The sequence below is a fragment of the Xenopus laevis genome, chromosome 9_10L, assembly GCF_017654675.1.
Source record: "Xenopus laevis strain J_2021 chromosome 9_10L, Xenopus_laevis_v10.1, whole genome shotgun sequence".
NCBI classification, from domain to species: domain Eukaryota; kingdom Metazoa; phylum Chordata; class Amphibia; order Anura; family Pipidae; genus Xenopus; species Xenopus laevis.
This window is the reverse complement of record NC_054387.1, coordinates 105,002,460-105,024,761: the sequence shown is the minus strand read 5'-3', so window position 1 is coordinate 105,024,761 and position 22,302 is coordinate 105,002,460. Positions and strand designations below refer to the sequence as shown.

The 22,302-nt window shown below is 39.1% G+C and overlaps 1 protein-coding gene across 1 annotated transcript; it reads right to left on the bottom strand.

Annotated features, from left to right (window-relative positions):
• Positions 1 to 7: 7 nt before the first annotated feature.
• Positions 8 to 22,060, bottom strand: LOC108701891 (kinesin-like protein KIF19). The gene is made up of 19 exons (XM_041577109.1): positions 21,828 to 22,060; positions 19,937 to 20,017; positions 19,621 to 19,731; positions 18,758 to 18,845; positions 17,279 to 17,415; positions 16,513 to 16,635; positions 14,730 to 14,924; positions 14,086 to 14,235; positions 13,333 to 13,455; positions 12,306 to 12,459; positions 11,099 to 11,273; positions 9,644 to 9,848; positions 8,928 to 9,198; positions 7,447 to 7,568; positions 6,696 to 6,829; positions 5,778 to 5,880; positions 3,011 to 3,421; positions 2,743 to 2,920; positions 8 to 469 (listed from the first exon to the last, which is right to left on the bottom strand). The coding sequence occupies exons 1-19, from the start codon at positions 21,867 to 21,869 to the stop codon at positions 447 to 449; spliced, it is 2,826 nt and encodes a 941-aa protein (XP_041433043.1). The 5' UTR covers positions 21,870 to 22,060; the 3' UTR covers positions 8 to 446.
• Positions 22,061 to 22,302: the final 242 nt, after the last annotated feature.

Here is a 22,302-nt window from a genome sequence, read left to right as displayed (position 1 = left end):
GCTGCCTGCTTGGCCCTGCAAACATAGATAGATTTCACTGTGACCGATGGAAATTTTTTAACCTGGCCAATCAGATGTTGGAGGAAAAATCGTTGATGCGCGATCGTTCGATTCCCACTACCTCACGATAATTTGACAGATTGGTTGAATTGCACTAAAATCGGTCGTTCACCAAAGAAATATCTTTGCGTCTTAACTCCTAGTTGTGTTCATAAGCTTATCTCCAATAATGTATACTTGACCACTTGGGTGATCAGTCGTTTTATTTATGCCAGACTTCATTACCCACAAGTGGTAATCACCCACCTAGAAACGTACCTCTTCCGCCTACCCCTAATTCCAGTTTACAGAGAGGAATGGGTTACAACAAATACGGTGTCACTTCGGTTTTTGGGAGCAGGAGGGCAAATATAATTTGTCATTAAGGTGATGTCCTCTAGTCTTTCTCAGCCAATGAGATCTCTTCTGCCTGTTTATTTTTAACAAAAAAAAAAAAATCATGGTCAGTGTAGGCATTCCTATAACGATATGCATACCCCTTACTCATAATTTGTATGCAACACTGTTGCTCACCTGTCAAATACTTTTTTTCAGTTGTTTTCAGATTGTTCCCCAGAAATAAAGACTTTTTTCAATTACTTTCCATTTTTTATTTTTTACTGTTTTTCCAAAATCTAAGTTTAAAGTTGAATTTTCCTGTCTGTGGTGTTTGAGTTTGGCAGCTCAGTAATTCAGGTGCAGACTCTTAATTAATAAGCGGTGAAAATTCGGCAGGAACGGCTTCGCAGGCAGCACAACACTTCGCCAGGCGAAAATTCGCTCAGACAACGCAAGTTCACTAACATGCAAAGTTGCGTCCAGGGCACCGAACGCTGGCGAAGTTGCACTAGCGTTAATTCGGCAAGCACAGCGAAGTTGCCCTAGAGTTGGCTAATTTGCATACGGTGGGAAGTTAAAGTTCAATGGACGTATATGTTGCAGCAAATACATTACACAAGCCCAGGGAACTTTAATAAAATAAAATAGAGTTGTTATATTTCCCTACACATGAGCCCAGTGTATAGTTTATGTTCCATATGTTAGGAAATGTAGGGGGGGAGGCGGTTACCCAAAAAAAATTTACGCTCTTTTGCAACTGATCACCCTGAAAAAAAGGAAAAGACGCCTGCGTTTTCTGGGAAGTTGAATTTTCAACAATTTTTTTTGAGGAAGTCCTATCTACTCTATTGCACTTCGCCTGGTCTGAGGTGGCGAAGGCAAGTCTGGCGCAAGAGGTAACGTCCAGTAAAATCCGCATCTTAGTGAATTTGCGGCGTTACGTCCCTTCACCAGAGCGCAACTCCGCCTGGCGATTGAGTGCGAATGAGTGTCAGCATCAGTCTCTTTCGCTAGTGAAGTTACGCCTGCACCCGTTAGTAAATCAGCGAAGTTCCAAAATGACATCACGCTGGTGAATTTTCGCCAGTGTTAGTCACTTCGCACTTTAGTAAATTTGCCCCTGTACTGTTACAATTTTGCAACATTTAGTTGATACATTTCTCACCAGCATGATCTCTGGGGTATTAGTAAGTATTGTATCAATTCTAACAACTGCTTGTAATAAAACCCAGAGATTCTGCTCAGAAGGCACAAAGATAAGAAATGTATCAACTAAATGTATCAATTTAGAACAGTTTACAGGGTCGGCGACCCCCTCCTCCCAGAGCTGCTTTAGAAGGTGAAAAAAGATACTTTAGACTTCAATATTAGAAAAGCGGTGACACATAGAAAATAGAAAGAAATTAGAAAAAGTCTGGTGATCTATCGGAAAACAACCCCTTTAACAGTCATTTGGAAGTTACAAGCCAGTAGTAATAGGCCGGTTGAAAATTGTCCAACAAAGCCAAACTTTAACCTGCTGCATGTTAACCCATGCCCAATTGACATCTTCCCTTTTCATTCTCACCTGCACCTTTCTCAACATCTGCAAATGACATTACATAATCATAATAATGGGCAGCGTTGGAGATGCTTCATGGAGATATCATCTAAAGGGAGGGGGCTACTGCTTTAAGTTTTTGGCCTAACCTGTCAGACCTCTTCCTTGTGTAGCATATTCTGCTTTTTTCTGTCTACGGAGCAGTTCTGGAACAGATTTCTGTCTAACCCCAAAAGTGCACACACTCCAGAGAGGGTATGAGCAGGGCAGCCTTCAGGGGGGGGACAGGGGGGAGAGTTGTAAGGGGCCCTGGCCACGCCACACTTACTTGATTAGCCGCGCCCCCCATCTTTCTGAGAGCTGCTGACTTCGGGAAGGCATGGACGTTTAAGTGGCCCTGGCCACCAATTTTCTTATAATGTGGGGGGGGGGGGCATGGCCACCAATATTGTTTAATGGGGGGGCCCTGGCCACAAATGTTTTTTTTATGGGGGGCTCTGACCACCAATATCTTTTTATTTTTTAATAACATGTGGGAACCGTAGCCACCAATATTTTTTTTGTTTTTTTACTGTGTAGTGGGGAGGGCGGACCTGTAGGCGGGGCTTGCAGTGGGCGCAGCCCAGGGGCCCAGGAAATTTTGTCGTACGGGTCCCTGTGATTTCTGATGGCAGTCCTGGGTATGAGATCACCTTTAAAAAGGTGACCTCTGTGGAAAAAAATGTAGAGGGCTGCGCTGACATCTGTAATTTAGGAATCAGTAGAGGTCATGCTATATCATGGGTATTTTTGGTCTTGGTTAGTAAGAAAACATACAGTGTTACCTGAGTGTTGTCCAATGTGAGGCTTTAAAGCAGCTGTAGTTGGGACACTGCTGGGATATGTTCCAATTCCTTTGATCTTTAGAAAGGACTTTGAGTTTAAAGGCGCAAGTGTTGTTTTGGGGTACGGAAGGATGTCAAACTTATTACGGTGAAGCTTTTGAGGCTTTGGTTTAGGAATCTGAAAGAAAAAAATAAGAAGAAATAATGGGAGTCTTGAACGGTTCTGCACTTGGGCCCCATGAATAAACCTGTTACTCATAAACATTACCTCAGGAAGAATGGTTTCGAATGATCGTGATCTTTTATTTGTATATCTCCTTTCTATGGGTATCTCAGTCTGGCGTTCTCTGTGGAATTCGGATGGAAAAAAAGACTTCTCAGTATTCACCTGGAGCTCAGCTAAAATATTGTCGTTGCTTACAGCTTTCTTTATAGGTGGACAATGATCCAAGGATGTCGGGCTCTTTTCTTCATCCACCAGAAATGATGACTCTGAGTGAAGAACTCTTAAGCGCCTTCTGGCTGCAACAAGGGAAATACTTTTGGTTTCCACTGCTATCTCTTCCAATAGCTCCGGGCTTAGCCCTTTAACAGATAATGAGTGTCTTTTCTGAGCTTCTAGTGGTCTTGGAGAAAGAAGACTCTGCAAATTTCCTTTAAATGATGGAGTATTTAGTCTCTGGAGGAGTTAAATAACAGTTCTCATTAAAGCAGTTGTAGTCCAATACATACTTGTTCTATTTTTGACCTAAACCACACACAGGTCAGCCAAGTGTTTTTAATAAAGAACTTATACGGGACCTATTTAGTTGAAGATGCACTCATTCTGGTTAATCCCTCATACATACTCTAAAGCTGGCCCAACATAAACAACCCAACTGTCTGTCCCCAGGGCCTGAATAACTGTATTGTTTGGAGATATCAAGTTGTAAACTACCCAACATCACTACAACCTGCTTACGTAAGTGTGTACTAACTCAATATCAATAGTAGACAAAGCTACTGCTTATGGATGTAGGTTATATACTGATACTAGAGAACAAATGAAATGAAGCTGTGGAGAACTTAATGACTTAAGTTCCAGGAACGTTTGAATTAAAAAAAATAATAAAATAAACTTGCACTATTTATTTACATTTGATTATTGGCCATGGAAACTATAGCTGGAAGGAAAAAATACAATGGTGCATTTTATATGAACCTAAAACATCATCGGATTTTTCAAGTCCTAAAAGTAGATGAAGAAAACCTAGTTAAACAAATGGAACAAAAAATATTATATTTGGTCATTTTTAGACCCTAATTTATTTAAAGAACGGGGATCCAGCAAAGTCTGATCACACATGCAACACATATATAGATGTGTATTATGGCTCAAACAAAGTAAGTGTCTGAGGACCTCAGAAAATAAGAGTTGCTGATGCCCATAAAGCTGGAAAGGTTACAAGGCTATCTCTAAAGAATTTACACCCCACCAATCAGATTGTGTAAAAATGTTGGAAATTCAAGAACGTTGTTACCCTTCCCAGGAGTGGTCCACCATTTTTCAATGAATACATGACCAAATATAGTTTTAAGATGTTGTACCTTGTTAGCCATTGAAAAAATGCAGAAAATGTACAGTTTAGGATACCTTTTATTGGCTAACTGAATAAGTAACAATTGCAAGCTTTCGGAGCACACAGGCCCCTACGTCAGGCAAAATACAAATGAAAGGCTAAAAGGCACATCATATATACTGGTTAGAATTAGATCATTGAAAAAGGGTTTATGGGCAATACATTTACAGATAGACAGAGATAACTTGTAGAGATAATAAAAGTAAGTAGGGTGTGTTGTAAATAATCCAGGGGTCTGGATTCAGTCAGGTCACAGCAGAAAATGGCACATCTCCCTGCCTGCAAAAAAGGTGTGAAACCTGTGCAAACATATACGCAGTAGACCGGGTACCAATTCCGCACCGTCAACAGGAACACCAGATAAAAGGTTCATTTACCCGCAAATCAGACAACGTGGTATATCTAATAATGTGTTTGAAATGCTCCACTACAGGACTCTATGTGGGAGAAACAGGACAAACACTGTGCTAACGGATGAACTCCCACAGGTTTAACATCAAGCATGGCCACACAGATGCCCCAGTGGCAGCACACTTCTGCAGCAATACCCACAGCATCAAAGATCTTCGTGTCACAGTTTTAAAGGGTAACTTCAAGACACAACAGGAGCGGAAGGAGTGGGAATTCAAACTCATGAGAAAGTTTAACACCCTAGAATGTGGCCTGTACAGAGACAGGAGTTTTATGTCCAGATATGACTTTAACTAAGGGATATGACACGTAGAAAAAAACACAGCTAAGGACAATCTACATCTTAAAAGACACTTTACTTAAGGCGACTTCACCACACAACAAGGTGATGACTGTACCAGTGTTCGCTTCCTTGACGAAAGCTAAAGAACTTGGGGGCTTATCAATATCTGGGCTGAAGTATTGTCGTATCCTTACCGGTCACAATTCCTGTTTGTAGTTTATTTGTTACAATCTGGTATGGACGTGTGAAGTGGATAAGTTCTGGTTCCATATGTTATCCTTACCTGTATCTTTACATTTTTCTTGTCCAATTCCTAATTTGCGCTGTTGTATTAACCTTACCATATTCTGTCTTGTCTAGTTCAAACTAAGTGACCTGACTGAATCCAGACCCCTGGACTATATACAACCCACCCTAATTACTTTTATTATCTCTACAAGTTTTCAGCCTTTCATTTGTATTTTGCCTGACGAAGGGGCTCATGTGCTCCGAAAGCTTGCAATTGTTACTTATTCAGTTAGCCAATAAAAGGTATCCCAAACTGTACATTTTCTGACCAAATATAATAATTGTTGTTTCATTTGTTTAACTAGCTTTTCTTCATCTACTTTTAGGACTTGCTTTAAAATCAGAAGATGATTTGGGTCATATTCATATAAAAAATATAGAAAATTTGAAAAGGTTCACAAATATACATATATATATATATATATGCTACTGACCTGGAATGTTGGTGTTTGTAGAAGATGGAAAGTTGTTGGGCTCACACTGGAATTTTGCCTTGTTTGTATTAATACAGGAGTTGAAGCTGAAGTCTTACTGTCACTGAAATAAGGATATTTGTCCATTTAAAAGTAGAAATAATTGTGGTTATTTACTCTCTACATCAGGTCTGGACTGGGATTCATAATAAACCTTGGCATTCCGAGTACACAGAGGCCCAAGCAGCCCCCCCCCCCCACCAGTCCAATAAATAGTGACTGTCTGTGGCATCGTACAGCCCCTCTGGAATTTGCCAGAACCCACAGATTGCCAGCCTGCTCTATATACATTGTTGTTAATAAATGCAGTTGGTGTTGTTGTGCTCTTTGAACAGTTATATGTTAGGCAAATAAACAGACACTCAGGAAGACAATTATGGAAAGTAAAAAAAAAAGGCTCACCTTGTAAGGGTGACATAGACACTTCAAACATAGGGGGTCCCAAACATTGTTACTGGTGAACCACATTCAAATGTAAAAGATGTTGGAATGCAACACAAAATGTTTCTGGGGATGCCAAAAATTGGCTGTGATTAGCTACTGGTAGCCTATACATGTACTGGCAGCCTATAGGAGGTGTGTGCTTTCTAGGATGTGCTTTGAGACTACTGGGAGCAACTTCCACTGGGTTTTTGAGCAACATGTTGCTCACAGGCCACTGGTTGGGGATCACGGCCTTAACACGTCTGCCATCTAATGTCAGACACTTGTTTAGATTGTGCCTTGCTGGTTTGTGAAATCAAGGACTAAGGACTGTTTACACGAGTTAAAGTGGACTGAGTATGGTACTGTGCATCAGTATTTGGGTTCCAATTTGAGAAACACACTTACTGCACTGACTCCTGTCGAGTTGGTCAGATCCTATAATGAACTGATTACCTGTTTGATTCAACGCGAACCAGAGGAAAGTCAAACTTTGCCAGAGGATGAAAACTTTTTCTGCTCTCAGCCACTGCTTTCTCAAGCTGCTTCATGTTCAGGTGCCGGAATGATTCCCCATTTACTAAACAGTCCTGGAAAAAATGGCAACATTGGCAAATAATGCAGTCCATGAATTACTGTCTTTAATTACTAATGAGCTGACAATGCAGCTCAGGTCCAGGTATCTGATTCATGGATACTGGAGCTAAAGCCGATGACAACAAATATGCTGTGATGTAAATATCAAATGAGTATAACTGACCATGGTCAAGGGTGCCATTGCCTTAAATTTCTAATTTCCCAGTACAATTCAAAAAGCAAAAACAGAGAAAAGCACACAAACCATAAATTGACAACAAGTTCCTCCAACATCATTTATAGTGGTACCACTGCCCACAAATGTGATTTCTTATGCTGCAATAAACACGAGTTTGTTTGCAACAATTTCAAATTTGTGTATTTTTCACGGTGAGCTGCATGTTTGAGAAGCAGCGTCAACCAGAACTAAAAGTCTGTTGAATCCTACTTTTCTTTGATTCTGAGTACAATTCAGCCAGGTATCCTAAAAGTCACTTTTCAAAATGCCTGTATACAGTCGCAGATCTGTTCTGCTTGTTATGATTGATGAGTGATTTGGATTCTAATAGTACCTTATGGATACAAATTGTGCTTTACAATTGGTTTTAAATGATTCAGATAACTACAGTACCCTGAGAGTATTGGATATGACAAATTGAAACTGCTGGAGGCGATTTAATGTTCCTTTCTCCACCTCAAGGCTGTGCACCTGGTAAAGCCTTTCTAGTGATTCTGGTACATGAATCTTGTTATCTGCAAAAAATAAAAGTAAATTAAATCAATCTTACATTTTGCTCAGCTCTGCAGGTTATTATATAGTGAAGCTCACGATTCTGGACTGCTGGGTAGAGAGGCACAGACTTCCTTAGTAGCTACTTATAACTCTGTTTAAACAGGTAGTATCACCCTTTTTCTTACTCTCTGTAGCATTGCAGAAACTGTAGAGAACTTTGTTATAGAGCAGGGGTCCCCAACCTTTTTTACTTGTGAGCCACATTCAAATGTAAAAAGAGTTGGGGAGCAACACAAGCATGAAAAATGCCCCTTGGGGTGTCAAATAAAGTCTATAATTGGCTATTTAGTAGCCCCTTTGTGGAAAGGCAGCCTACAAGAGGCTCAACTTGGCAGTATACTTAGTTTTTATGCAATTAAAACTTGCTTTCAAGCTTGGAATTCAAAAATAAGCACCTGCTTTGAGGACCCTGAGAGCAATATCCAAGGGGTTGGAGAGCAACATGTTGCTCGCGAGCTACTGGTTGGGGATCACTGTTATAGAGGCTTATCTGATTCTGTATTATCTGTATTTAATGGATTGTTTGCCATTTCCACTAACATGTATTTTTGAGACTTATATACCAGTAAGAACAAAATAAATCATTAAAGGAGAATGAAAGGCTAAAACCAAGTAAGCTTTATCAGAAAGGTCTATATAAATACACCAGTAAACCCTCAAAGTAATGCTGCTCTGAGTCCTCTGCCAAATGAAACACAGCATTTCTTTCCTTCTATTGTGTACACATGGGCTTCTGTATCAGACTTCCTGTTTTCAGCATAAACCTCCAGGGCTTGAGCATGCTCAGTTTGCTCCTCTCGCCCTCTCCCTTTTCCCCCTCCCTCTTCCCCTCCCTGCTGTAATATGAGCTCAGAGCTATGAGTGAGCAGGGAGAGACTCGGGCAGGAAGTGATGTTACATCAAGCTAATATGGCAGCTGCTATCCTAAACAAACAGAGGGAGTTTCTAGAGCTGTTTACTCAGGTATGGTAAAGCATTTTGCAGAATATAGTGTTATAGCTTGCTCTATTGTGGTTAATCTATTGGCAATAACCTGCTTTGGTAGCTTCTCCTTTAAAGAAAGTTTCTAATTATGTCAACACTTTCTGGGTTTCTTGATCGTGGATCCCATTAACCATAACAGTGTTGCTTCCCCACTTAAAATATCCAGAGAATGTGCTAAGCTTGCTAATGATTTTTGGACTTGAAAATAGAAGGTGTGCTTCACATAGCCTGCTATAAATACAGGAGGTGACATTATTTATTAGCTCCTGTGAAGTTGTTAGAACTTTCCACATATTAAACTACAAATTAAGAAGCAAATGCTCTGAGAACTTCACCTTCTATTAGTGTCTGCTGCAGCTGAATTATTTCTTCACACAGAGCGCTGTTCTGCTGGTAATGTAAAATTACAAAATCCTTCTGGCAGAGCACATTCTCCTTGCACAGAGCTTTGGCCTGAAGTCCAGTGTTCTCCACCTCCAGCTCGTGCATTCTGCACAGCAGCCTCAGCACCTCCTGCTGCTCCTCGCTGCTGATCTGCTTGGGAAAGAGCTGCTCCAGCTGGGAGGCTTTGAGTTTTGTATTTGACAACCGTTTCTCCAGTTCTGCCTAGAACAAAACAAACAGAACATATTTATTCTGAATAATAATCACCAAAATTAAGAAAACAGTGATAGAAAAAGAATAAAACAACTCAAATGTCAATTAAATATGGAAGGATATATGCACGAATGCTGACTGTTGCCTAATTTGCCGCTTTTATTATTGTACAGATATGCAATACTTTACTATTACCCTTGCTGAATAACAGAGGGTATAAAAGACTGCTAGCATTAAAAGAGATACAACTTTTATGGAACGTTGGTAAAACTAATTTCCAATCAACAGACTGAATTCTTCCACAGATTCCTTGCAGTCTGCCTTCTCTGTGTTCTCCACAATGTCAGGAAATGTGTAGTCCTATTCCTGTAGGAGGTGTTCAATTCTGAGAGACAGAAAGAATTACTCTGCTCAGCACCACAAAAAAAGGCTATACCGTGTGCAAGAGGTTTACCTTCAAATAGGCAGTTTTCCTTTGTTCAGCAAGAAGCATGCTAATTTCTTCTCTTGCTACTGTAACCTCATGAGGCTCGGGACTGCTTTCATCCTCCTCCTCATTCTCTTCGTAAGTTGAATCGGCCAGTCTGTTTTCAGCAGTCTTGTCTCTCTTTATTTTCTGCCCAGGTTTTTTATCATGTCGAGCTCTGTCTTGTTCCCAGCTACAGGTCAAAGTGTTAGAAGTCCATAAAGCATGTATTGTGCAATATGTAGCAGTGCTATACACATGGAAGCACATTTTGTTAAATACTTCCATATAAAACAAGTAAACTAACAAAAAAAACCAATATGGCAAAAGTTATACTACGGGACAAGTCTCCCTGTCATTACTATCACCTTTTAGGATTTGCAGACAAATACAGTGGTCCACTGGCAGGTCAGTTCCTACTCCAGTTTGGCAAAATGTGATTCCTTGTGTAGTGCAAGACTGTGCCTGATATGCTAACCACTCACTGAGGGGCACTGTGTTTTGTCTTCTAATTTATATACTCAATCTATTTTGCAGCCTAAGCCTAGGTTCTCACAAATACGTTTCTGGCAGAGATGATAATTCTACTTTGGCTCTGGCTGCAGAGAATGCATAAAGGTCTACAGAACATGTGTTTTGACCATGATTCAACCATGGTCATCAAAATGCCTTCACTGCCTGTTACTGTTACAGCTTCCCACTTAACAAAGTAGGAAAGACACTACCAACTGCAGACCGGTGTTGTGACAGCTCATTATTTATTGTCATAGACTCCTGCCTAGTTCCTGCCTCTTTACTTTTCGATATTTGGCCTCAGCCCAACTTTTGACTGTTCTATATGCCAGCTTCCCTAACACTGGCCTGTGTTTAACCAGTTTCTCATATTGCAGTTTGGTTCCAGTCTGACACATACTCGTACTGACCCAGCTTATATACCCCCTGTCTAATAATCTTCTTCTTAGCTTTTATATTGTATCCTTTTAGGCATTCTGGGAATGTTGTGCTTTAAGACTTGCCAGTATTCAGGTAGACCCAACCCACATCAAGACTGACCTTACAACATTTTGGGTAGATTCATGTGACCCCTGGATCTGTTTAATTCATAAAATGCAATGGTGTTCTGGAAATATCAGTTAAAGTGGACCTGTCACCCAGACATAAAAAGCTGTATAATAGAAGTCCTTTTCAAATTAAACATGAAATCCAAATTCTTTTTTTTATTAAAGCATTCATAGCTGTTGTAAACTTATTTAAAAATACCAGCTGTCAATCAAATATTGGCTGCCCCTCCTCTATGCCTTATGCATAGGGGCGGGTAATCAATTACTTTCACTTTCCATTCAGCACTTTCTAGATATCACTGCACTACCCACATTCCCCCAGTTCTCTTTTTTGGGTGACGGGTCATCTTTAAAGAAAAAAATTAAAGTTGTCGTCACTTACTCAGTGATTGTAATCAGATGCCTCAAAGTATCAACGTGAAGTTCTATGTTGGTATTTTCCAGTTGCAGAAGGCTGCGCCTCATTTCCATTTGTTCCTTAAATGCACTGATGAGCTGTTCCCTGAAAATGTTCATTTGTTCTCTGCTATATGAACTTGCAGTCTCATGCACATCTTCTGTAGAGCAGAGAGGGGGATAATGTAACTGTATTAATCAGGAGATTAAAAGACTACTAATGGCATGTACTTCTTACTTTAATAGAGGTGTATAGTTTAAACCATTGATATTTATTCTAGTCATTTGCAGGGATACAGAATTTAAGATAATAGCATGGAGGTGGTATTGTTGCCACAGACAAATGGCTGTAAACAATAAAGAAAGCAGCAAATATTTATGGGCTAAATAAGAAGGGGTTGTTCAACTTGAAATTAACTTTTAGTATGGTGTAGAGACTAGAGAGTGATATTCTAAGACAATTTGCAACTGATTTTCATTTTTTATTATTTTAGTTTTTTGGGTTATTTAGCTTTTTATTCAACAGCTCTCTTGTTTACAGTTTCAGCAATCTGGTTGCTAAGCAGGGGCGCGCCGCCAATGAGGCGAGCTGAGCCGCTCGCCTCAGGCGGCAGCGCCTGAAAGGATTCCAGGGGCGGCAAAAAGCCGCTCCTGCACCTTTAAGAGCCGAATTTCCGGTTTTGAACCGGAAATTCGGCTGTACTATTGCGAGAGAGCGCAATTGCGCTCTCCACAATAGAGTTTCTGCCTCCCCTCCCGACACGTAAGTTGGTGAGGGGGGGCGGCATTGCAGGAGCCGCCTCAGGCGGCTCCTAAATCTGAATCGGCGCTGTTGCTAAGGTCTAAATTACCCTAGCAACCATGCACACTGATTTAAATAAGAGACTGGAATATGAATAGGAGATGGCTGGAATAAAATTATGAGTAGTAAAAACTAGCAATAACACGACATTTGTAGCCTTACAAAGCATTTGTTTTGCAGATGGGGTCAGTGACCCCCATATGAAAGGTGGAAAGAGTAAAAAAAAGGCAAATAAGTAAAAAAACTCTTAAGAAGAAAAAATTAAGTCCAACTTTAAAGTTGCTTAGAATTATCCATTCTATAACACATTAAAAGTTAACGTAAAGGTGAGCCATCCTTTTAAAGCACAGCGATATTACATAAACAGAGAGCCGCCTCTGGAGAACAATACCTTGTACATCACTAATGTTGGGCCGCTCTGCCCTTTTCTCTCTCTCTTGCTGTTTAATCTTCTCTTCCAGGTGTTCTATCTCTTTACGAAGATCGGAAATGATACTGGTGTACTGAGCTATATGGTAGGAGACATTCTGCAGATTCCTTTTCACCTGATTGCGGAGCAAAAATGACAGTACAGTACAACATGTTAAAATGCATTACCACATTGGAATCCTTTCCCTTATTTAACTAATGCTATGGATACACAGGCTGATGGCTCTGGCTGTTGTCAGCTATTGTATTTTTGCAGGCTAAGATAAGCAGATCTGCTCAGTGCCCCTGCTCCATTGATTTGAATCCAATCAGCTTGTGTGTGTCCACACACAGGGGAACTGAAGCCTCTGGGCTGACCTTAGCTTCAGCTCCACTATGTGTGAACGCACACAGGCTGATTGGACACTGAACAGATCATCTGCCCATAGCAGTTACTGGGCCCATAGCAAACCCATTTGAGTGCCCACCATGTTAGAAAGATGACCCTGTTCACAAATATACATTGAATTTGCTAATTTGCCCCACTGGACCTTCTGCACTCCTGGGTTACCCTAGCCCAGGGGTCCCTAACCTTTCATACCTGTGAGCCACATTCAAATGTAAAATAAGTTGGGGAGCAACACAAGCATGAAGGTAGTTTCAAATGCCAAATGAGGGCTGTGATTGGCAATTTGGTAGACCCTACATGGAGTGGTAGCCTACATGAGGCTCTGTTTGGCAGTACACCTGTTTTTTATGCAACAAAATCATGCCTCCAAGCCTGGAAATTTAAAAATAAGCACCTTTGAGGCCACTGAGAGCAACATCTAAGGGGTTGGTGAGCAACATGTTGCTTGCGAGCCAATGGTCGGAGATCACTTCCGTAGACATTACAAAGTCTGCTTCCCCCACTGTTATACCCCAATTAATTCTACACAGGTTTCTACATCATTATAAATATTCAAGTGGCAGTTCCAGATACCATATATTTTAATGCCCCACTAACTCACCCTAGTTTTAATGTTCTTGGCTCTGTAAGCATAGATCAGAGTGGCACGGGATTCTTCAAAGGAGGTGCTGGCAGGGCTGATATGAGCAATCATTACAGTTCTGCTGTTCCCACCTAATGAGTCCTGTGTAAGACAATCTGGGTTATCTCTATTATACAAAATCATTTTCCAATGCTAAATAATTGTATTCCAGTGAACAGCTGTTATTAATGATCAGTTCTGTTGCAAACTGCTAATTTTAGTTGGGTTATATTACAGGATAATTATATATTTTCTTTTGTTTTTATTCTTTTTGCTTTGGTTTTCCTATTTTCTATTAAGGTATACTAACTCAGTTTGGAATTCTAGACTTACTTAAATTTGCTGACACAGCCTTCATTATTACCTTTTAGTATTGTTTTATCCTGCTTTACAAAAAGCCAACAGTGGACTATTCCAGCAGGCAAGGTTAGACTGAGCCAGAGGAACACCAGGAAAAAACCCAGTTGGCCTGTCCAACACTACGACTGTGGCCACAAGGGAAAAATACAAGGTCTGTGGGGGGAAGAGGGGATTGTAATGCTGGAGCATGGAGGACCTAATAACTGGGGTGGGGGACCCTTTGGCGGTTGGCTGGGGGGCGCTGAGGTGGCGGCCTTAATCCAACACTGCCAGCAGGAATTTTTTTGATGGCCCTATAAAAGCCCTAATCTTACCCATAATTCTAATTTTAAAAGCAAATATATTTTAAATAATTTCCCAGAAGTAAAATACCTTCAACAGTCTTGTAAGTTTACTGTCTCTGAAGTTGACATGACTGCGGTTTCCCCCTTTCTCACTCAGGGCATTAATGCAGTTTCCCAATGCCAAAAGTGAGAGGTTAATGTGAGCCCCCTCCTTCATTCTCTTGCCACAGTGCCGAGTCTAGAAAACAGGAAATAGATGATGGAAATATTTTAGGTTGCAGGGGTCAATGCTCGGTCTTAGTGGTGTCTTGCTGACTTACACGGCAATCAGTAGCCTGTATAGACCGCAATCAGCCATTTTCCAATATCAGCCGTATAAACAGAAATCTGTCTTTCATGGAACTCATATAAGGACTAGTTGTGAAATCAGGAATGGTAAATCCTATTGCCTAGCCCAACATTAGGACCAATATTGTCACATGAAGACATGTTTAAATGTAATTTTTATTTTTTACTACCCATATGCTGATATAAGGTGATCACTATTTAATTTTCTTTTTTGTTTTCCCTTTTTTCTGTTTTTTGTTTTCTTCTTTTCCTTTTTGCTTGCAAAGAATAAAACTTTAAATAAAGAGAAATAAGAAAAAATGAACTTATAAAACACCACAGCACAGTTATATTGCTCATACAGTGCACTTACATTGTGTAGGATAAAAGACAGATGTAGTGTACCTGTGATGCCCTCTCTGATCCTGCCAGGTCTACCATGAACAGTTTGCCAATGCACACCTCTTCATTGATGTCTTTGCTCTTGATTTTCTGTTTCACTGTGACTTGCAGCACTGCATGGGACCTTGAAGAAGTTCTGTTGGCTGCCGTTGGCTCCTGAGTGCGCTGCTTGTTACCCTTCCTCAGAAACTCCATGATCTGCCATGCCAAAAAAAGAGTCATCTTAAAGCCTAGATATACAGCCTGCATTCACATGTTTAGCCAAAGTAACCAAAATGAATTATAGCATCTACCCTGTGGGAAAAATGCAAACCCAAAATCAAGCGGGGACAGTGTTCTCTTGTGAGGGCCTCTTTAAAAGAGAGAAAAGGGAGAGGAAATGGTGATAGCATAAGGAACAGTAGAATGTAAAGTCATGTGTAGTAATCTGAAAGATAATAGAATATTCCTTAATGAAGGGGAAGATCACTTTAACAGTAGTATTAGTATTATATTAGTATGCTATGGATGGACCTATTGTAAGCAACTTCTAAGTCAGCCTTCACTGTTTTATTTGAATGTATTATTAACTATTCTGCCTATAACAGAAAAGAAAAGGCCACCTGGTTGTCGGGGTTACTAATGTCAGCAACCAAAATCTATCAGTGTTCGGTTTTATTGATTAGTTTTAATAGCTGAGCTTTCTTTTTTGGCCCTCTTCTACTGTTCTTCCTTTCTGGCAAACAAACGGTTACTTTGTTGCTAGGGTAATTAAGTAATTGCAAGCTCCTGCTTCTGCAGCATAATTAACATGTAACTCAAAGCTGGGAGGGGAGGGGGTGCAAATTGTTTTTAAAAGTGTTGGGTGGAAAGTGGGCATTTCCTGGAATGGTACGTAGCTTGTGTATCATTCAGATGCAAGAGAATGGGCGTGTGGAAATGGGAAGCAGGACACAATTAGGATGTGGATGGGGTGAGTGCATGGTAAAATTCAGTCTGAACTTGCCTGCGGCTCACACAAGTTGTGTGGATGCCGACCTGGATCCACCTGACGTCCCTCACTAGACCTAGCAATATAAAGCTTTTTTTTGATTTTAGTCTACTCCATTTGCCCAGGGAATACACTTAAGAGCAAATTCCTTTTTTAGAGAAAGGACAACATATATACTTGTGTTATTTTTTAAACCGGGAATAGTAGCGATTTAATGAAGAAATCATTATAAATCGATAGGAAGGGTCTTTAAAACATTTGATTGTGTGTTAGTTTTAAAAAATATTAAAATTAAAAGATTTTACATCCTCGTTGAAAAATAATGGAATAATGATATTTTTGTTCTTAAGAGACTTCTTTTTTTTCTACAAAATGATTAATTGATTCAAGATTTTGCATAAATCTGTTAGATATTAGACATACAATTTTTGTTATTTTTTTTTTTTTTTTTGCATTTGCACTTTATTTTTTTCAAGAACTTGAACATCGATAAATCATCCTTGAAGCTATTAAATTTACTTGGTGAATTCAGCTTTCCTGGTCCTTTAAATGCAGAAACGAATGCAGTGCTAAAAGGTGTGCCCTGTCCCCAAAAAATAGGACAAGAGAAAGGGTGTGTAATTCTTTTCTTAGATAAATTTTGCTGTTATGAATGAATTTTTCTTATTTTTGATGATTAAGAACAAAGAATTGGCATATGACAATTGAGTTATCTCTACAGCGAATCAGTTAATTACAAAAGGTGAATAGAGAGCTTGTGATATAACATTTACAGCAGTATAGCATTGCCGTACAAATAAGCTGCAGCACATTTACCTCTTCTGCATTACTCGTAGAGAATTCAGTAATCCCTGCAATCTGAATATTGCCTTTGGAGTCTTCTCTAAGCTCTAAAACCCCTGCTGGGTTTAAGAGATCCCGTATAATCTCATTATAGATCTGTAGGTTTCAATGAACACAGAAATCACTGACTGCAAAATGACATCATCTATATATTTGACATCTGATTTCTACTCCCAATACTAGATATATCAGTTGGTTAAAAATAATATCAAGTAGACAATACATGTAGAATAGTTGTCACTGAGCACAAATGTAAACAAAATTATATATATATACAGTATATATATATTTTTTATGTAACTTTAAAATCCATTTCATATATATACAGTATATATATATATATACAGTATATATGTGTATATATATATATATATATATATATATATATATATATATATATATATATATATATGAATGAAATGGATTTTAAAGTTACATAAAAAATAGACCATTTCTGATACCCATAGCCACCAGTGAGATGTTTGTTTTCATTCGATTACTTGCACTAAAATAATACATCTTATTTGCTGACTGTTTGTTATTGGTTACTTGCATTGCCAATAGTGCCAAATAAGACTCAAAATGTTCCTTTATTCTTTTCCTTTATAATTGCTCTCAAATATAACTCCTATTTCCCAGCAAACACTCCCAAAACATCTCTAGCACATGTAAATTTACATATAGGCCCATTTTGCTAATTGGTGCTCTCATGTAAGACTGTATGAATAACAGTGTTCACCTCAAGGTATGACATAAACACAGTGTAGTCCAAGCTATTATTAGACTCCTCGATGACTCTGAAGAGGTCATTTAAGGTCCTGATATAAATCCCAGGTTCTGAATCCATTCCCAGCATAGTGTATGTTTTGCCTGTGCCTGTTAGAATTAAGAATAGCCTTACACAGTTGTAAAGTACATATACATTATACTATATAAAGTTCATTTGAACAGTCCTTTAATAAAGGGGATATGTATGTAATTATCAGTACCTTGTAATAGAGTGGATTGCAGATAAAGGTACTGGAACTCCAAGGTAATCCAGATAGAGGACAAGCCCATAATGTTTATTACATCAATCAATGGTCAACAACCTTTTGGGGACATGCCCCTGTATTAGGTAATAGCACCAGCCCCATGGTAGGCCACGAGGACAGCTCTGCTTTGTGTCCACCACAGCACTGGGCTCTGCACCTAACATCATTTTCTAATCCAGTGTTAAATGCAGAGAACATCCAGACCCCAGAAGCAAGTTCTTTTTGAATTCCCCTTATTGCTTTAGGGCAGGGATCCCCAACCTTTTGAAGCTGTAAGCAACATTCAGAAGAAAAGGAGTTGGGGAGCAACACTAGCATAAAAAATGTTCTTGGGGTGCCAAATAAGTACTGTGATTGGTTATTTGGTAGCCCCTATGTGGATTATCAACCTACATTGAGACTCTGTTTGGCAGTGCACCTGGTTTTTATACAACCAAAACTTGCCTCCAAGCCTGGAATTCAAAAATAAGCTCCTGCTTTGAGGCCACTGGGAGCAACATCCAAGGGGTTGGAGAGCAACATCTTGCTCACAAGCTACTGGTTGGGGATGACTGCTTTAGGGCAACCGGGGTCTTAGTAGTATATTATGAATGTAAGAAAAATGTGAAGCTACCACTCCATTATATGGATTAGTCTTAAGTTAAGTAATAGGCACACCAAATAATATAAACTGGGTGTATTATATAAAGACCATTGAGAGATGCTAATGACTTTTAATTCCTGGAATCCAGATGAGATACCATTTCTAGGAACAGTAAAACCACAAAACATGGGAATGTGTTACAGTGTGACTGCTTGCTTCTATTTGTGCTTGAATGGCAAAGGGCTCAGTTATTATATAAGGTGTCCGATGCAAAGCTTCTGCATGCTTGCATCTAATTAAATATTGATAAGTAAGTTATCATAAGCTTCATACTAAAAATAAGACACAAAACTAGAGGGGTAAATGTCACAATACATATGAATAAACAACAAAGCCCACTTGGGCTGCACACATAAAAACATAAGCTACAACGGAAGAGTCTTTGCATCTTGAGAACTTTTTATGTGAACTCAGCAATTTCAAAAATAGTTTCTAGGTCCCAGAATTGTTTAGTCTTAAAATAATTTTGCTGTAGGGCCCAGTAGCTGACTTTGTTGAACCACTGACTTATTGAATTCTAAAATGGAAAAAGTGTCATTACCTGTGGGGCCATATGCAAATACAGTAGCATTGTATCCAGAAATCACTCCTTCAATTAGGCTTTTTGTTGTCGACACATATACTTCTTCCTAAAAGTAACAGTGGTGCAAGGTTTCAGTTTAGAAAGAGGCATCATTCCAAAATTCATGCAAAGTTCACTGTAGAAGTTAAGATGGTCACGCATAGAGACCCTTATCATCACCAGTATTGGTAAAGAACTATTAATACAAAGCAGAGTGCCAGAGCTGGATACATAGAAGATAACATTTTGTATCCTTTATGCTCCTTTAGGGCAGTGACACAAGGGGTACTTTTGAGAGTTTGTATAATAATATCCAGTGCACTTTCATGACCTTCACAAGCAAACTCTGGGGCTGATTTATTGAATATTGAAATGGAGAATACTGAATGATTCACAGCTGTTCAATAATTTCCCCATTTATCAAAACCTTCCTAACAGTTAGGAAAGGTTTTAATGCATTTATACAATTATCAAACCTGATACCTATAGTAATTCATCTGTGTTCAACTGATTTGAGCCGTTGAAATCAATTGTGATCCATTGGATGGTAGTGCTCAGCCCTGCATTGTTAAAGGCTACAAAAGAAAATCTAAAATGTAATTTTGAAGATGCTGTTGTATGTTAGAGGTATGACAGAATATTGTATTACACCTTTGATAATTAGGGTTAAGGGCAGGTTTGTGGCAATGCGTGCTTCATGAAGATATGTATGGCTCTGGATGCTTAGACCAATACTTTTTATAAATTATGTACCTATTTGCACCTAGTGATCATAAATAAAACCTTATAAGTCTTAAGGGCAAACGGAAAAAATATCCCTTTTATAATATAAGGACTGTTACCTGGGTTGCCTTTCTATCAAACACAGCATCAAATATAAATGTTCTCTCTCTAGATCGATTTGCTCTCAAGATGTCATCAGGAGCTTCTGTTGGGTCCATTAACACTACCATCTGTGAAAAACAAAAATGACACTTTCACATGATACTGATTATCAGAAATAAAGGACGATTTTGGACTGATTTGGATAGCTTAAAATGCAATGGAACCACCCCCAGTGACTGAAACTTTCCTTCTCCTTTAAAAGTGTTTGACTGTAGACAATACATCAACAAATCTAGGTAGATTTCCCATGTGAAATATGTATAATTTTCCTACTTGTTCTCCAACTTTGTGTGCAGTGACTGAGGAGTCTTCATCTTCTTCAGCTTCACTAAATGGTCGAATACGAAGTGCAACCTGTTAAACAAAAGCAAAGGCACAAATGATGATAATAAAGTTGCTAAAGGGCATCTAACATTAATAGGACTTGAGTGCTACTGAGTGACAAGTGATTCTACTGTCAGTCATATGTTGTCTGTGATGTCCTGTGAGGCAGGGTAGAAAGCCATGGAACTGAAAACTGTAAACTGGAAAGTTTTAACATCAAGTATGATACTGACTTTCAGCTACTGTCAATATTAGGGGAATGTCTACAAATCTTGCAGTCACCCCAAATTTAAAGGGGACCTGTCACCCTAAGAAATAATTCTAAATTATTTTCTATCATGTTCATTGAGTAAAATAAACTTTACTTACACTATATTTGTTTTTTAAATTTTGTTTCCTTCAATCTTGGAATTACATAATCACAGCAAGCAGGCAGGTGCCATTTTGTGGACACTGTTATTAATACAAGTTGTGTATCACCCCAAAATCTTGTGTATGCATCTGAATGGGGGACCTAATGCCTATACACAGTGCCCTACACAATTATAGAGCCTTAGGAGGGAAGGGGAATGTGGGGAGAGGCATGGTGGCAGGCAGTGGCAGGTGAAAATGTGAAAGGTGAAAGTAATTGACTGCCACACCTCTATGACTCAGGCATAGAGGCGGGGCAAATAATATTTGATTGACAGCTAAGATATTTAAACACCTTTATAGCATGGATGGATGTTTTAATGAAAAAAATAATTTGTGTTCCATATTTAGTTTGCAAAGGACTTTCATTATGCAGCTTTTTATGTGGAGGTGACAGGTCCGCTTTAAACTGCTCCTTGGAGATTGTGATCTGCACTCCAAGGATTTTTATCCAAGAGAAATTTAATTTTTAAGCCGGAATCTGCAGGAAAACACTGCATCTGACTTTGCACAGTTTGGCACAGATATTTGACATGATATCTATTGTATAGTTGGCCATACATAGGCTAATAAAACCTGCAGTTTATTCTGTAGGTCCCTTCTGACAGCCTGCCGAACAATATCTGTCTGGAAATCAGCCAATCAGGTTTAAAGATATTTTTGGACAATGACTGTATCTCTTCATGGGTCTGCATAAGCCTGCTTTAAAGGGGTTGTTCACTTTGAGTTAACTTTTAGTATGATGTAGAGAGTTATATTCTGAGATAATTTGCACTTGGTTTTTATTTTTAAAATGCCTGTTTTTTTAGTTATTTAACTTTTTATTCAGCTGCTTTCCAGTTTGCCATTTCAGCCATCCAGTTGCTAGTGTCCAAGTTACCCTAGCAACTTTGCATTGAATTGAACAAGAGATTGGAATATGAATAGGAGAGGACTTCAATAGAAAGTTGATTAATAAAAAGTAGCAATAACAATACATTTGTAGCTTTATTGAGCATTTGTTTTTAGATGGTGTCAGTGATCCCCATCTGAAAGCTGGAAAGAGTCAGAAGAAGAAGGGAAATAATTCCAAAACTATACAAAATAAATAATGAAGAACAACTGAAGTGTTGCTTAGAATTTGATATTCTATAAAATGTTAACTTAAAGTGAACCACTCCTTTAAGATCTGATCATTGGCCCCTAATCTTGTCCTGCACATGGGTGGCCAAACCGGAATAGATCACCACCAAACACAAGGATCTATTTGTGTATGAGCCAGATCTACGGGCATTATTTTAACAATAGGGACTCTGGCTGTAGCTCCATCTATCCCCTTGTAAATCCATCCCTGTATCCACTGCGAAGCACAGGCCCCTCAGTAAAAATCAAAATATCAACCTCAGGCACAATCCATACTGATAAAATATATTAAACATATTGTACTCACTGTGAATGGTTGATAGTGAAACTCCTTGTTTTGATCCTTCATCTTTTCTGAGCGTTTCCTGGCTTCTTTTGTGGAAACAAACCAAACTGCAAAGCTGATAGAATGGAAATGAAATATATGGATGTTTAGCAACCCTGCACGAAAGTGTCCTCTTGGGATAGGAGGTGTCTGGTCCCTCGCCAGTATTACATCAACATTCTTAGTGGAACCAGGTGGCAGGGAATTAAAGAGAGAATACAATGGTAAGTTACTAGATGGGAAAGAATAACACCATAATAGTTTTATATAGTTTTTCATGGATTTGATTCTCTACTACAATAACACATAGTCTGTTAAATAATTCAGCAGATAAACAGTATGCCAGACCTGTGATTGTTGTAATGAAACTGCATCACAAGTCAAAAAGGCTCAGTGATAAATTTATCACAAGGCTTTCACTTTGCCTCCAAAAATCTATGTACATGGGGACCACCAG